This window comes from Pongo pygmaeus, chromosome 19 (assembly GCF_028885625.2).
Source record: "Pongo pygmaeus isolate AG05252 chromosome 19, NHGRI_mPonPyg2-v2.0_pri, whole genome shotgun sequence".
In the NCBI taxonomy this organism is placed as follows: Eukaryota; Metazoa; Chordata; class Mammalia; order Primates; family Hominidae; genus Pongo; species Pongo pygmaeus.
In genome coordinates this window covers 79,763,019-79,776,470 of record NC_072392.2, presented here as the reverse complement: position 1 = coordinate 79,776,470, position 13,452 = coordinate 79,763,019, and the positions used below count along the sequence as shown (strand labels likewise).

Genomic DNA, 13,452 nt, shown 5'->3' with positions numbered 1-13,452 from the left:
CAGAGCCAACCTGCCCTGTGCTTGTGTCCCGCCGTGGGATCTGTTCGAAGGGGGTAGTCCCCAGCAGTTGTCCTGACCTGAATATGTTTCTATTTCCTGCCTTCACAGACCCTGAAGCAGGTGACAGGAGTCCCTACAACACTTCCTATCCTTTACCGGAAAGGCATCTGACTAGCATGCCTACTCAAAAGTCCTCCACCTTGCAGAATCTGCATGGAGTCCTTGGCTATGCTAGCAGAGTCTGGAAATGACTTCCCATGCTCGAGCAGGGGTTGGCATTGCTAAACTGCTGAGGGACAGAGTGAAACACTCATTTCCTGTGTTCTGTTGACCTGTGGCCACAGTGTCCCTTCTGGGTGCCCCCCACATGCTATGTCTTCCTCTATTTGCACCTTCTCACCGCTTATCATTATCTAGTTTCTCTACTTGTCTTCCTCTCCAGTCTGAGCTCCTTGAAGGCAGGGACTGGCTTTCACCGTGATTTCCTAGCACTTAGCTGGACACAGAAGATGCTCAGTACGTGTTCAGTGAATAGGCGAACAAGCTGATGACTTCTAAACCTTTATCTCCAGCCCCAGGGTGCCTCTTCTAAGTTCCCCAGCCATGCCTCCAACTGTCTGCCTGACACTGTCACGTGCACATCCCACGGTCACCTCAGACTCATCATGTTCAACCCTGAGCCCCTCAACTCCACCTTGGCCCGACCACTCCGCCCACTTGTTCACGCCCAGTGAAGGCCAGACATCTGGGAACCATTCCTCAGATCCACAGGCTCCAGAATCCCTCCCACTTTCCATCTCCTCTTTCCCTGCCTTTGTTCATCTGCATCATTGCCTTTTTAAAAAATTGAGATGAAATACACATAACATAAAATTAACGGTTTGAAAGTGAACAGTGTCTTGGCAATTTTGGCAATTTGTGCATTCACAATGTCCATCACCACTTCCAAAACATTTCAGCACTCCAAAAGGAAACCTTGTACCCATCAAGCAGTTGCTCCCCCACTCATCTCTCTCCCCAGCCCCAGCAACCACCAATCTTGGTTCTCTCTTTGGATTTACCTTTTCTGGGTATTTCATACAAATGGAATCATACAGTATATGTTATTTTTTGAGTCTGGCTTCTTGCACTTAACATAATGCATTTGTTTGTTTGTTTGTTTGTTTGTTTGTTTTTTGAGACAGTCTTGCTCTAGTTGCCCAGGCTGGAGTGCAGTGATGCGATCTCAGCTCACTGCAGCCTCCACCTCCCAAGTTCAAGCAATTGTCCTACCTCAGCCTCCCGAGTAGCTGGGACTATAGGCGTGTGCCACCATGCCTGGCTAATTTTTGTATTTTTAGTAGAGACACGGTTTCACTGTGTTGGCCAGGCTGGTCCCAAACTCCTGACCTCAGGTGATCTCCCTGCCTCAGCCTCTCAAAGTGCTGGGATTATAGGCATGAACCACAGCACCTGGCCTTAACATAATGTTTCTGAAGTTCATCCACATTATTAAAGTATGTGTAAGTATATGCTATAAGGTTTATAGCATGCATACGTACTTCACTCCTTTCTATGAATAATATTCCATTGTATGGATAAACCACATTTTGCTTATCCCTTCATCCAGTGATAAATATCTGGGCTGTTTCTACCTTTTGTCTGTTGTGAATAGTGCTGCTATGAACATGCATGTGTGTATATTTGCTGGAGCGCCAGTTTTCAGTTCTTTGGGTATGTACTTAGAGTGGGGTCGCTCATCAGTGCCTTTTGCCTTGTCTATTGCAGTAGCCCCCAAACCGGCCTCCTAGAGCCAGTCCACTCTGTCCTCCATAGGGTTGCAAGCGTCTTCACCATTTTCCTTTTTCAAAAAATATAATTTTTTTTAATTGTAAAATCTATTGTCAAATTTTTTAATGCAAAAAAGAGTTGTTTTATTTTTAATCTGGGGAAATGTAAATGCCAGGCTGATCGTGTGTCTCCCCTGTGTTTTGGATGAAGTCCTGAGCATCCTGGTGCCCACGTGCCTCTTTAGCCATCTCTTCTGATGCTCTTCCCCACCGCCTCCCCATGCCTGTTCCCCTGCAACTACAGTTATTATTATTATTATTGTTGTTATTTTTGAGACGGAGTCTCACTCTGTCGCCCAGGCTGGAGTGCAGTGGCAGGCACCATATTGGCTCACTGCAACCTCCGCCTCCTGAGTTCAAGCGATTTTCCTTCCTCAGCCTCCTGAGTAGCTGGGATTACAGGCATGTACCACCACGCTTGGCTAATTTTTGTATTTTTAGTAGAGACAGGCCACCGTGTCAGCCAGACTGGTCTTGAACTCCTGACCTCAAATGATCCGCCCACCTCGGCCTCCCAAAGTGCTGGGATTACAGGTGTGAGCCACCCCGCCTGGCCTGCAACTATAGTTATGCACTCCGCCAGCCTCTGAGCCACTGCACATGCTATTCCTCTGTGGGACTGCCCTTCCTGCCCTTCCAGTCTGATCTGTCCCACTTACCTTCTCTGACTCAGCTCTCCTTGTGACTGTTCCCCCCAGCAGGTCACACATACCTGAAAGTGGCCAGGATCACTGTGTCCAGGACAGAAGGAAAAGGAAGATGTACATAGGATGCAGTTAGGTTTCACTAATTGACCATAAGCAGCACTGGTTTTACCTCTCACTTTTCTGCGGTCTCAGATAGTCCCCACGTGTCTAAGCTAAATAGGGAACCACCATCCCACCCAAGCTCCGTCATTAGGAGTTGGCATCTTGCTACATTCCCTTGTTGTGACGGCTGGCAGTGAGGCTTGTGAACAAATGGGCAACCCATAAGGAGCTTTCTCTTCCTTTTTCCTTCCTCCAGGCTTGTTTTTTCTACTTGGGAAGCCAGATGCTTTAGAGCTTAATTACACCCTACAGTTGGAAGCGCAGAATGTCAGAGCTGTAAAGGAAGGACTTTATTATAAATAATAGCTACTAGCATTTATTGAGCACTTACTCTGTGCCAGGCACTGCGCCAGGCCCGTTTCCAGGCATTACCTCGTTTAACCTTCCCAACAATTCTAGGAGGCAGTTACCATCATCATCCCTGGTCTATAGGGAAGGAAACTGAGGCTTGGGGAGGCTTCGGGGCATTTCCTAAACTGTGCTAAATGGTACATAGTGGCACAAAATATTAGTCGGTGTTGGCGAAAAAAGATTCCATTGACAAATGCTGAATCCCGCATCCCCCCCTCGCCCCACCCCCAGGGAAATTCACAATGTACATCCACATACTAAAGGTCCTGAGAAGTCCTATGGCAATGAAATCTGTTTAGGTCAATGTCTACTCTGTTGCAGACCTCACAGAACTATTTATCCAAAGAGCACACTTTGGAGAACGTCGGTATTGACCAACTTTCTCATTTTACAGATTGGGGTACCAGAGGCCCAGGCGGTACTTTTTGGGTAGACGAGGTACACACCTTCGGCTCCTCACTGTCTTCAAGCCCACAAGAAGCACAGAGCAGAAGAAGACAGACAAGGGCCCATCTGGCCCACTACCTGTTTTTGTAAATAAAGCTTTATTGAAGGTGTTCTGATTAAGCTCCCATAGTTAATAGATGCGCCAATGGAAGCCCAGAGAGGATGGTTGACTTGTCCAATGTCACACAGCCAATAAGGGGCAGAGGCAGAAGTAGATCACAGATGTCCAAAATCCAGGTATTCTGTTGGGTTGTAAGCTCCATGTCACCTGGGATGCCTGTCTCATTCTCCACTGTGTAGAACTTACCCAGGCACTGCTCCCTGTCTGCTACTGCATAGACACCCAACCTGCAAGGCATTTCTTTCAATTTTCTTTTTTTTTTTTTTTTTGAGATGGAGTCTTGCTTTGTCTCCCAGGCTGGAGTACAATGGTGCGATCTTGGCTCACTGCAACCTCCGCCTCCCAGGTTCAAGCAATTCTCTTGCCTCAGCCTCCTGAGTAGCTGGGATTACAGGCGTGTGCCACCACGCCCAGCTAATTTTTATATTTTTAGTAGAGACAGGGTTTCACCACGTTGGTCAGGCTGGTCTCGAACTCCTGACCTCGTGATCCACCCGCCTCAGCCTCCCAAAGTGCTGAGATTACAGGCATGGTTGGCCTGAACTGCCTGGGTACTTCCCTCTGCCTTCAACCTCTGTAGGTAAACTGAGCAGGGGCCAACCTGGAAGTCTCTTGGGGTCAAAGGCTGAACAGGGCAATCCATGTTTATTTCAATTCCGTACCAGATGCAGTAAAACGTCATTAACTTTCCCTCTGCCAAATTGAAACGTGAGATCATTTGGACAGGAACTGGGCAAACAGGCAGAAGGCAACCTTTGCCCATTCCACGAAGAGTGTGCCAAACAAATGAAGAGTGTAAACCGGGTCCTAGGGGGGTTGTTTAAAACCACTTCAGAAAATAAATGATGTCCAAAGGCTCTTGGGCCTCCCTGAAGTACACTGTCATATAGTGGTCATCTATTTACATGTTTCTGAAGGTGTCTGGGTGGTTTACAGTTGAATATGCAAATAAAATCATTCTTATCTTTTCATTAAAATGACTCATACAAAGAACACTTGTTGACAAATGTGAACAATTTAAAATCTCTGCAGATTTAAGCATTTTCCTTCTGGCGGGTCTATCCAGCAAGTGATACTAATTAGGAGCTTTTATTAACCTTGAGATCTGGAGGAGGGGGACTTCTTACTGACTCTGGATGGCTCGGGCATGCCAGAGGGCTAAAGGTTCATCTAGAAACAGCTGCAGAGACAGCAGGGCATAAAGCTCCGGGTGGCAGCTCTTCCTGGGGCAGTCGGACTGCCCAGATGGCCCTTCCAGAGCTGGGAAATGCAGACTTGTCCCTGAGGTGGAGGGTAAAAATAGTCCCGTGTGGGTGGTGGCTGGGCCCAGAGGCACTGGCTTCCTTTTCTCTAGAGCAGGGGGAGGCAGCCAGTTGACAGACTCGCCCTTAGGCTCCTGAGCCCCTCTAAGCCCGGCTCGGGGGAGTCTTTCCCCAACAATGAAGCACTCCCAACCCCAACCCCACCCCCAACACATACACATATGCCAAGTGCTGGAAAGACTTCGAGCTTAGTTGTAAGGTAACTAAGGATTTAAATCCTGGCTGTGCTATTTAAATCCTGGCTCTGTGACCTGGGACAAGATCCTTTTCCTTTCCATGCCTCTATTTTCTCATCTGTCAACTTGTTTCTTTCTACAAGTCTTGCTGTGAAAATTAAATAACAATGAGAGCTGACGTGTTTCACTCTGTAACCTCACTCTTCTGTCCCTCTCCCTTCCATCCAGGTGCTCACCTTCTAGCACATTCTTCAAGAGTGACTCTGCGGCAAGCCAGCCGCCATGTCATGAGGACACTCAAGCAGCCCCATGGAGAGGTCCGATGGTGGGGAACAGAGGATCCCCCTGCTGATAGCCAATGAGGAACAGAGGCCTCCCGCCAACAGCTGTGTAAGGGGTCACCTTGGAAGCCAATGGCCCCTCCCTAGTCAGGCTTTTACATGACTGCAGTCCTGGCCAACATCCTGACAGCAACCTCGTGAGAGACCTTGAGCCAGAGCCACCCACCTAAGCTGCTTCTAGGTTCCTGGCCCTCAGAAACCACGTGAGATCATAAATGTTTGCTCAATTTGAGATATTTGTGATGCAGCAATAAATAACAAATACACTTACCTTTCAGGGTTATTATGAGAATTAAGAGTTAATACACATCAAACTACAACCAAACTTGCTGGGACCAGAGGCTCAAGAAAGGGCAGACAGCGCCGGGCGCAGTGGCTCATGCCTGTAATCCCAACACTTTGGGAGGCCGAGGCAGGTGGATCACCTGAGGTCAGGAGTTCGAGACCAGCTGGCCAACATAGTGAAACCCCGTGTCTACTAAAAATACAAAAATTAGCCAGGCGTGATGGTGGATGCCTGTAATCCCAGCTACTCGGGAGGCTGAGGCAGGAGAATCACTTGAACCTGAGAGCTGGAGGCTGAAGTGAGCAGAGAGCACGCCACTGCACTCCAGCCTGGGTGACAGAGCGAGACTCCGTCTCAAAAAAAAAAAAAAAGAAAAAAAAGAAGAAGAAGAAGAAGAAAGGGCAGACGGAAACCACAGAAGGAGGAGTGGTTAGCTGGGTCCAGGCCAGGTGGGGTCCTGCTCCTGATGTGGATGGGTCTGGGAGACCAAATATGCAAATGGACAATGGCCAGACCACATATTAAAATAGAACTCTGCCCCCAAACCTACAGCACCAGCCCAGGAAGCCAAGGAACAACCCCTGCAGCAATCAGCCCCAAATGGCCAGGACTTGATGGTAACTGACAGCTTCCCTAATTTTGTTCCCACTTTCAATGCAGGACAAATTGGAGAAAGCCAAATATGTTCCCCTAACCAATTACTTAGGATGCCCCTCTTCTAATGAGCCCAACTGTAGCTTTCCTGCACCACCAACAGGACGTACCTGAAGCCTTCTCCTTTTCCCACTATAAAGCCTTCCCCTTCTGCCTGCCTTTGATTCTCCATGAAAAGCAAGTGACAGTGGCTGGCTCCCTTACTGTAGCAAGCTCTGAATAAATAGCCTTTGCTTGCTCTCATTTGAGTGGTCTTTGTTTACGTCCACAAGCCCAAGGTCTCTCTCCCCCTTCCTGCTCCCAGGTCAAAGATGTCTTTGTCCCTCCCCAGTGCCTCCCCCAGGGATGATGGGAGAGAGGGGGACGGGGATAATGAAGAGTGTGGCTTTGGAACAGGACAGATCTGGGCTGAAATTCTGGCTCTGATGCTTAACTAGCTGCGTGATCTTGAGTAACTCAATTAAACACTCAGTGCTGCTGTTTCCTCATGTCAAGGGGACAGTCCAGCAGAACCCAAAGGCTGGTGTGAGAGAATTCAGGGAGGTAATGTATTTAATGCACTGGGCATGTAATAGGTGCTTAATAAAGGAAAGGTCAGCCATCATGTCAGCCTCCTCACAACTCGCTGGAGTGGGCAGGCCCCCATTCTGCATCCTCACTCACCCCACCCCTTTCCTTCACATCAGGCAGTCTGACTTCAGCTGGATGCGATCAAGGTACGGACTCCAAGTCCAGGGTATAGCAAAAGCCAGGGGTTGGTTTCAGACAAAAGATATAACTGAGCATTTCTCTACAGAAATCCAACTGGGCCAAAGCAGAGGACAGAATGTTCAGGCCAGACACCTGCTGGACTCCCTGTTCTATCCCGGCTCTGAGGGGTGATCAGGGCAGGGAGACTCTTGCTCTGAAAACTGCATGCATTTGCGCCAGGCCAGCTTTCCCAGGACTGAGGAGCATGAGCCAGGTTGTTTCCCAGTCTGGGGTGTCTATGTGTGCCTCAGTTTCTTCATCTTTAAAGTGATAATTTTGCCAGGCACAGTGATTCACACCTGTAATCCCAACACTTTGGGGGACTGAGGTGGTAGATCATCTGAGCCCAGGAGTTCGAGACCATCCTGGGCAACATAGTGAGACCCTGTCTCAACAAAAAATAAAATAAAAAATTATGGTGGCACATGCCTGTGGGCTCAGCTACTCAGAAAGTTGAGGTAAGGGGATCACTTGAGCCAGGTGATCAGGGCTGTAGTGAGTTGTGATTGCGCCACTGCACTCCAGCCTGGGTGACAGAGCGAGATCCTGTCTCAAAATAAAAATAAATAAATAAAATAATAATTTTAATAACTTACCAGGATATACACACACGCTTAATGTTCTAATAATGAGTATCAGGATGGGTATGGGTGTCTTAGTCTGCTTTATGCTGCTATAACAGGATGCTTGTTATAAAGAGGGCAATTTATAAATAGAAATTAATTTCTCACAGTCTAGGGGCTGGGAAGTCGAAGATCACGTGGCCAGCATCTATCTGGTGAGAGCCTTCTTTCTGCATTAAAACATGGCAGAAGACATCACATGCCAGAAAGAGAAGAGAGAGAAAGAGAAAGAGGGGTGGAACTCATCCTTTTATAAAGAACCCACTCCTGAGACAATGGCACTAATCTATTCATGAGGGTGGTGCCCCTGACCCAAACAATGGCAGCATCTCACCCCACCTCCCAACACCTCCACATTGGGGATCAAGTTTCCAACAGATGAACTTGGGGAGACATATTCAAACCGTAACAGGGAGCAGAGGCTCTGTGATGCCTGTGTGTTGGGGCATCCCGAATCCCTTCACTCCAATTTGCCATGCCCTTTCCATCCCCTTGTCTCCCACTTCACTTTCACCACCGGAATTCAAGTCTCCAGGCAGCATCTTTTGCCTGCATTATTGCAATAACAAAGTGCTTTCCTTACTCTCCTGCAACAATCAAAGCATGCAAATTAACATACTGGTGAGAAACCACCCCTGCCACCCCTTCCCTACTCAGACAAAGACTTTTAAAATAATGATAACGATGTTGGGGGTGGGGAGCCCCCTTTCTCCACAGGGCATGATTGTACACTGGTATATTTCTGGAAAGCAATTTAGTAGGAAGTACTTTTTGATTCTTTTTTTATTTATTTTTTTATTATTATTATTATTTTTGAGACGAAGTCTCGCCCTGTCGCCCAGGCTGGAGTGCAGTGGCGTGATCTCGGTTCACTGCAAGCTTCGCCTCCCAGGTTCATGCCATTCTCCTGCCTCAGCCTCCCGAGTAGCTGGGACTACAGGCGCCCGCCACCACACCCGACTAATTTTTTTTTTTTTTTTTGTATTTTTAGTAGAGACAGGGTTTCACCATGTTAGCCAGGATGGTCTCGATCTCCTGACCTCGTGATCCGCCCTCCTCGACCTCTCAAAGTGCTGGGATTACAGGCGTGAGCCACCGCGCCCGGCCTACTTTTTTATTCTACAGGTCCATTTTTCAAAATACAATCTAAATAAAAATCAGTTTTGGCACAAATACTTTGTTACAAGGCTCCTTATGGTAATATTATTTGTGATGAAAGAAAAAAGAAGACAGAAAGAGAAAGAAGGAAAGAAAGAAAGAAAGAAGGAAAGAAAGAAAGAAGAAGGAAGTAAGGAAGGAGAGAAGGAAGGAGAGAAGGAAAGGGAGAAGGAGGAAGAAGGAAAGAAAAACTCAGACATCCAACAGGAAGCTTGGTTAAATAAATTGTAGTAGTCCATACCTTAAAATGCCATTCCTTCACTAAAAATGATGTTGTAGATCAGTAGTTTGTGCATCACATAAGAACTGTTAGAAATGCACATTCTGGGGCCCCATCCCACATCTGATTCAGAAACTCTTGGGGTTGGTTGGGGTGGGGGGGTGGGGGGCGGGAGGTGGAAGCAATCTGGGTTTTAATAAACCCTCCAAGGCAATTCAGAGCCATCGTTGTAGACGACCATCGCTAGGGAAAGTTACACTGTTAAGTGAGGAAAGGTTAGGAGGCAGTAAGCAGGAACAGTGCATCCCCATATCTGTTATCTAGAGAAAGGGACAAATAGAAAAAGTCTGGGAGGAGTTTATACCCAGGTGATAACATCGACACTCTCTAGGAGGCAGGATTATAAAGTTTTAGAGTAATTTTGGTAATTCATGTTTTCTAAACTAGTCTACAATGACTATGTTTGTGTAAAAAAGAAAGGGAAAAAAACAGTAATTTATTTTTTAATTAAAAAAAAAAGTTAAATGGGACCAAGTTGAGGGGAGGGTGTAGGGAAGGAGGCAGAGAGCCCGCCTCGCCGCGACAGCTTTCACCCCGAGAAAGCTGGGAGGCAGGACCGCCCAGGAGACCCGGGGCCAGTGGGGTGGGCAGCGCCAGGGGTCCCGGCGACTCCTCTGATGTCTAGCAAGGCTTACGAGGGCTTAAATAATAAGCGAAGAGAGTCACGGCAGATTCCGGAATAACTTCACTGCTAAGGGTATCAAATCCTGGAATGGGCACCTTGGAGAGGTTTTCTAGCCAAGAACGGACAGCGGGTGCCAGGAGGCGGTGGAGTTTCGCCGGCTGGAGGACAGAGGCTGCCGTATCTCCCGAACTCCTCCAGCACCGGGACTCCGGGGAGGCTGCGCCCGCGGCGGGATTCCCGCCCCTCCGAGATGCCTCGGGGACCGGCGGGGCGGGGCCGGGCCGTTGCTAGGGGAGGGGCGGCCGGGCGCGCGAGGAACCCAGCGGGCGACCGCGACGCACACTAGGTTCTCCGGCTGCAGCTCCTGCGCCTCCTGTTGCTCGCTCCTCCAGGCGGTCGCTTCCCGCCCGGTGCCCAGGGGTAGGCGGCCCGAGAGCGCGCAGGCAGCCTCCCGCCTTCGTCCCCTCCCCGCACCGCACGAGCCGGTCGGAGGGGTCCGGAGCGTCCCTGAGAGCGCGGACCCCGGCCAGCAGCCCAGTGCGCCCGGGACTGCGCGCCGAGACCGCCGGCGCCGCGCGGCGATGAACGCGACCTTCCTGAACCACAGCGGCTTGGAGGAGGTGGACGGCGTGGGCGGCGGCGCCGGGGCCGCCCTGGGAAACCGCACCCACGGGCTGGGCACGTGGCTGGGCTGCTGTCCCGGGGGCGCACCGCTGGCCTCCAGCGACGGGGTCCCCGCGGGGCTGGCGCCCGACGAGCGCAGCCTGTGGGTGTCGCGGGTGGCGCAGATCGCCGTGCTCTGCGTGCTGTCGCTTACCGTGGTCTTCGGCGTCTTCTTCCTGGGCTGCAACCTGCTCATCAAGTCCGAGAGCATGATCAACTTTTTGGTGCAGGAGCGCCGGCCCTCCAAGGACGTGGGCGCCGCCATCCTGGGGCTGTACTGAGCGCCATCTGGGTCCGCCCTCGCCAGCGCTGCTGCAAGAAGGACCGCGGAGACCCGGACCCTCGCCCCGCTCTCTGCGCTCTGCCGCCGCCTCCGGGCGGGCAGCTACGTGCCTGGGGCGCCCGGGCGGGGACGCGGCGAGACTCTCGGCGGGGGCGCGGGAAGGGACTTGGACGCCCGGCTCTGTCCTGTGTGCGCCGCACCTTTGCGGGGTGGGAGAACGTGGGGTGAGGGTTCTTACCAGTTTTTTGTTTGTTTGTTTTTTAAGACGTTCGGGGCAGGGTGGGAGTGGGTATGGAGATGCAATTTGGGACTGCGGTCGCCCGCGTGGGAGTTTTGTGTGTACGTTGGTGCGGGGGGGTTCGGAGCAGGGTGGGAGTGGGTATGGAGATGCAATTTGGGACTGCGGTCGCCCGCGTGGGAGTTTTGTGTGTACGTTGGTGCGGGGGGGTTCGGAGCAGGGTGTGAGTGGGTGAAGATGTGAAGCGTCAGAGTCGCTGAGCTTGTTGGCCTGATTTTGCGTTTGGAAATAAATCTTGTAATAAAACTGCAGCCGTAGGGCTTCGGGCAGCTTCCCACCCGCGCCTGTTGGGGGTGTGTGTGTGTTGCGGGGCGGAGGGCATGTACCCTCCTGGCGGACACTTTGAGCCCCTTGGGAGACATCTAGCCCCTGCGTGGACGCCTGGCTGGGGAGCCCACAGGGCAGGTCAGGGATCCTGGGGCTCCACGCCGAGGCCAGAGCGAGGAAAGGCAAAGGGAATCGTTTTCTAACGCCAACAGCGGAGAAGGCAGGTCCTGTGGGACAGCCAGACAGCTGGTGAGATTGATTAAATCACCGGATATATGAGTCTAATATGAGATGAAACAAAATCAGTCAGCTGAGTCCGAAACGAAGAAAACGAGAACAAGGAAAATTCAATTTGGTAGAGGGGGAAAACTAGATCTAGTTAAAAGTTTAATTATAAGGCCAAAAGCCCCTTCTAAGGGCTTGCTTTGTCCCTACCCTTATAGCGGACAGGTGAGTAGACGGAAGAAACCCCCTTGTTGCATCCCGTAGGGATGGGGGTTGGCGGCTTTGTGGTGAGGAAGTCCCAGGATGTTTATTATACAATGGAGAAAATGGCCTCCAAACGCAGTTGCCTGCAGGGGACTTGGAGCCTCCCATTGCAGGATGCCCCAGCTGCCCAGAAACCCACGCCTCCTGCAGGTGCTAACTTCCCTTGCAGCAGTGTGGAGCAGCAAGAACTGGCTACTCCCTAGCGGACAGCGAGAGGACAGCTCTGCTCTCTGGAAGTGGGGGACAGGGGGACCTGGGGACACTGGAGGAGAGAAGGCTGGGCTTTCTGGCCTATGTATCCCCCACTACACTTAGTCCTAGTGCCAACCCCACTCAAGCGGTTCTTGGAAGACTTGGTCGGGGAGAGACTCTGGATTTCTCCCTTTCTTCTCTCTTTTGCTGTGGGTGGGAGTGAAGAATAACCAGGAAGGTGACTGAAGTCTTAGCTGGTTTTAGCTAAGAGAAGCGAAGGGAATGCGATCTGGTGTCTTTGGCACTAGTTTCATTAGGGAGAGGCTTGGCACAGGTGGGGTGGGGGAGTTTCTCGAAGGCACAGATGGTCCCTGGCTATGAAGGATTCAGAGTCGTCCTGGCTCCCAAGTGCTCCTGTGCGGTCATAATTATCGTGATCAGGATGTGCCCCGTCCCCCCACCCTGGTCGTCCCAATCTCAGACCTGGGAGAACTCAGGCCAGGCCAGTGAGGGTAGGAACTGACACTCCTTGTAAAGTGTCTCTGGGGGCAAAACCCCGAATGTGGAGAATGTTCTGTTGATGGTTTGGTGTGACTTGCAGGAAGTCCAGCCTGATCTGGGGACAGCAGTCTTCAGTGACTCAGGCAACCTGGATAAGTGGCTTCGTCATGTAGGTGGTGCAGTTATCTGGAGTCTGGGCTGCCCCCAGTGGCTTGGGGAATGCAGTTCAGACAGCTACAGGCATTTGAGTAAAATCCCGAATGACCAGAAAATGGTTTCAGAAAGAACACAGGGTTACACACTTTTCCACCGGGCCAAGTTAGAGCGAACACTAGGAGAACTCTCCTCTAATAAAATGGGTCTGCTACTAAATGTGACTGGGGCGAGAAGAGAATGAGTCAAGAGTTAAATTTGTTTTTTTGGTTTTTTGTTCGTTTGTTTGTTTGAGATGGAATTTCACTCTGTCGCCCAGGCTGGAGTGCAGTGGCACAATCTCGGCTCACTGAAACCCCTGCCTCCCAGGTTAAAGCGATTCTCCTGTCTCAGCCTCCCAAATAGCTGGGATTACGGGCGCGTGCCACCATGCCTGGCTATTTATTTATTTATTTATTTATTTATTTTTTAGTAGAGACTGGGTTTCGCCATGTTGGCCAGGCTGGTGTCGAACTCCTGACCTCAGGTGATCCACCTGCCTCGGCCTCCCAAAGTGCTGAGATTACAGGTGTCAGCCACTGTGCCCAGCCAAATTTCTTTTTTAAAAACTTTTATCGCCGGACGCGGTGGCTCACGCCTGTAATCCCAGCACTTTGGGAGGCTGAGGCGGGCAGATCAGGAGATCAGGAGATCGAGACCATCCTGGCTAACACGGTGAAACCCAGTCTCTACTAAAAATACAAAAAATTAGCCTGGCGTGGTGATGAGCACCTGTAGTCCCAGCTACTCGGGAGGCTGAGGCAGGAGAATGGTATGAACCCGGGAGGCGGAGCT

General features: G+C 50.6%; 1 protein-coding gene across 1 annotated transcript; it reads left to right on the top strand.

Moving 5' to 3' along the window:
• Positions 1–9,933: 9,933 nt before the first annotated feature.
• Positions 9,934–11,262, top strand: RPRML (reprimo like). The gene has a single exon (XM_054458870.2). The coding sequence runs from the start codon at positions 10,354–10,356 to the stop codon at positions 10,714–10,716; it is 363 nt and encodes a 120-aa protein (XP_054314845.1). The 5' UTR covers positions 9,934–10,353; the 3' UTR covers positions 10,717–11,262.
• Positions 11,263–13,452: the final 2,190 nt, after the last annotated feature.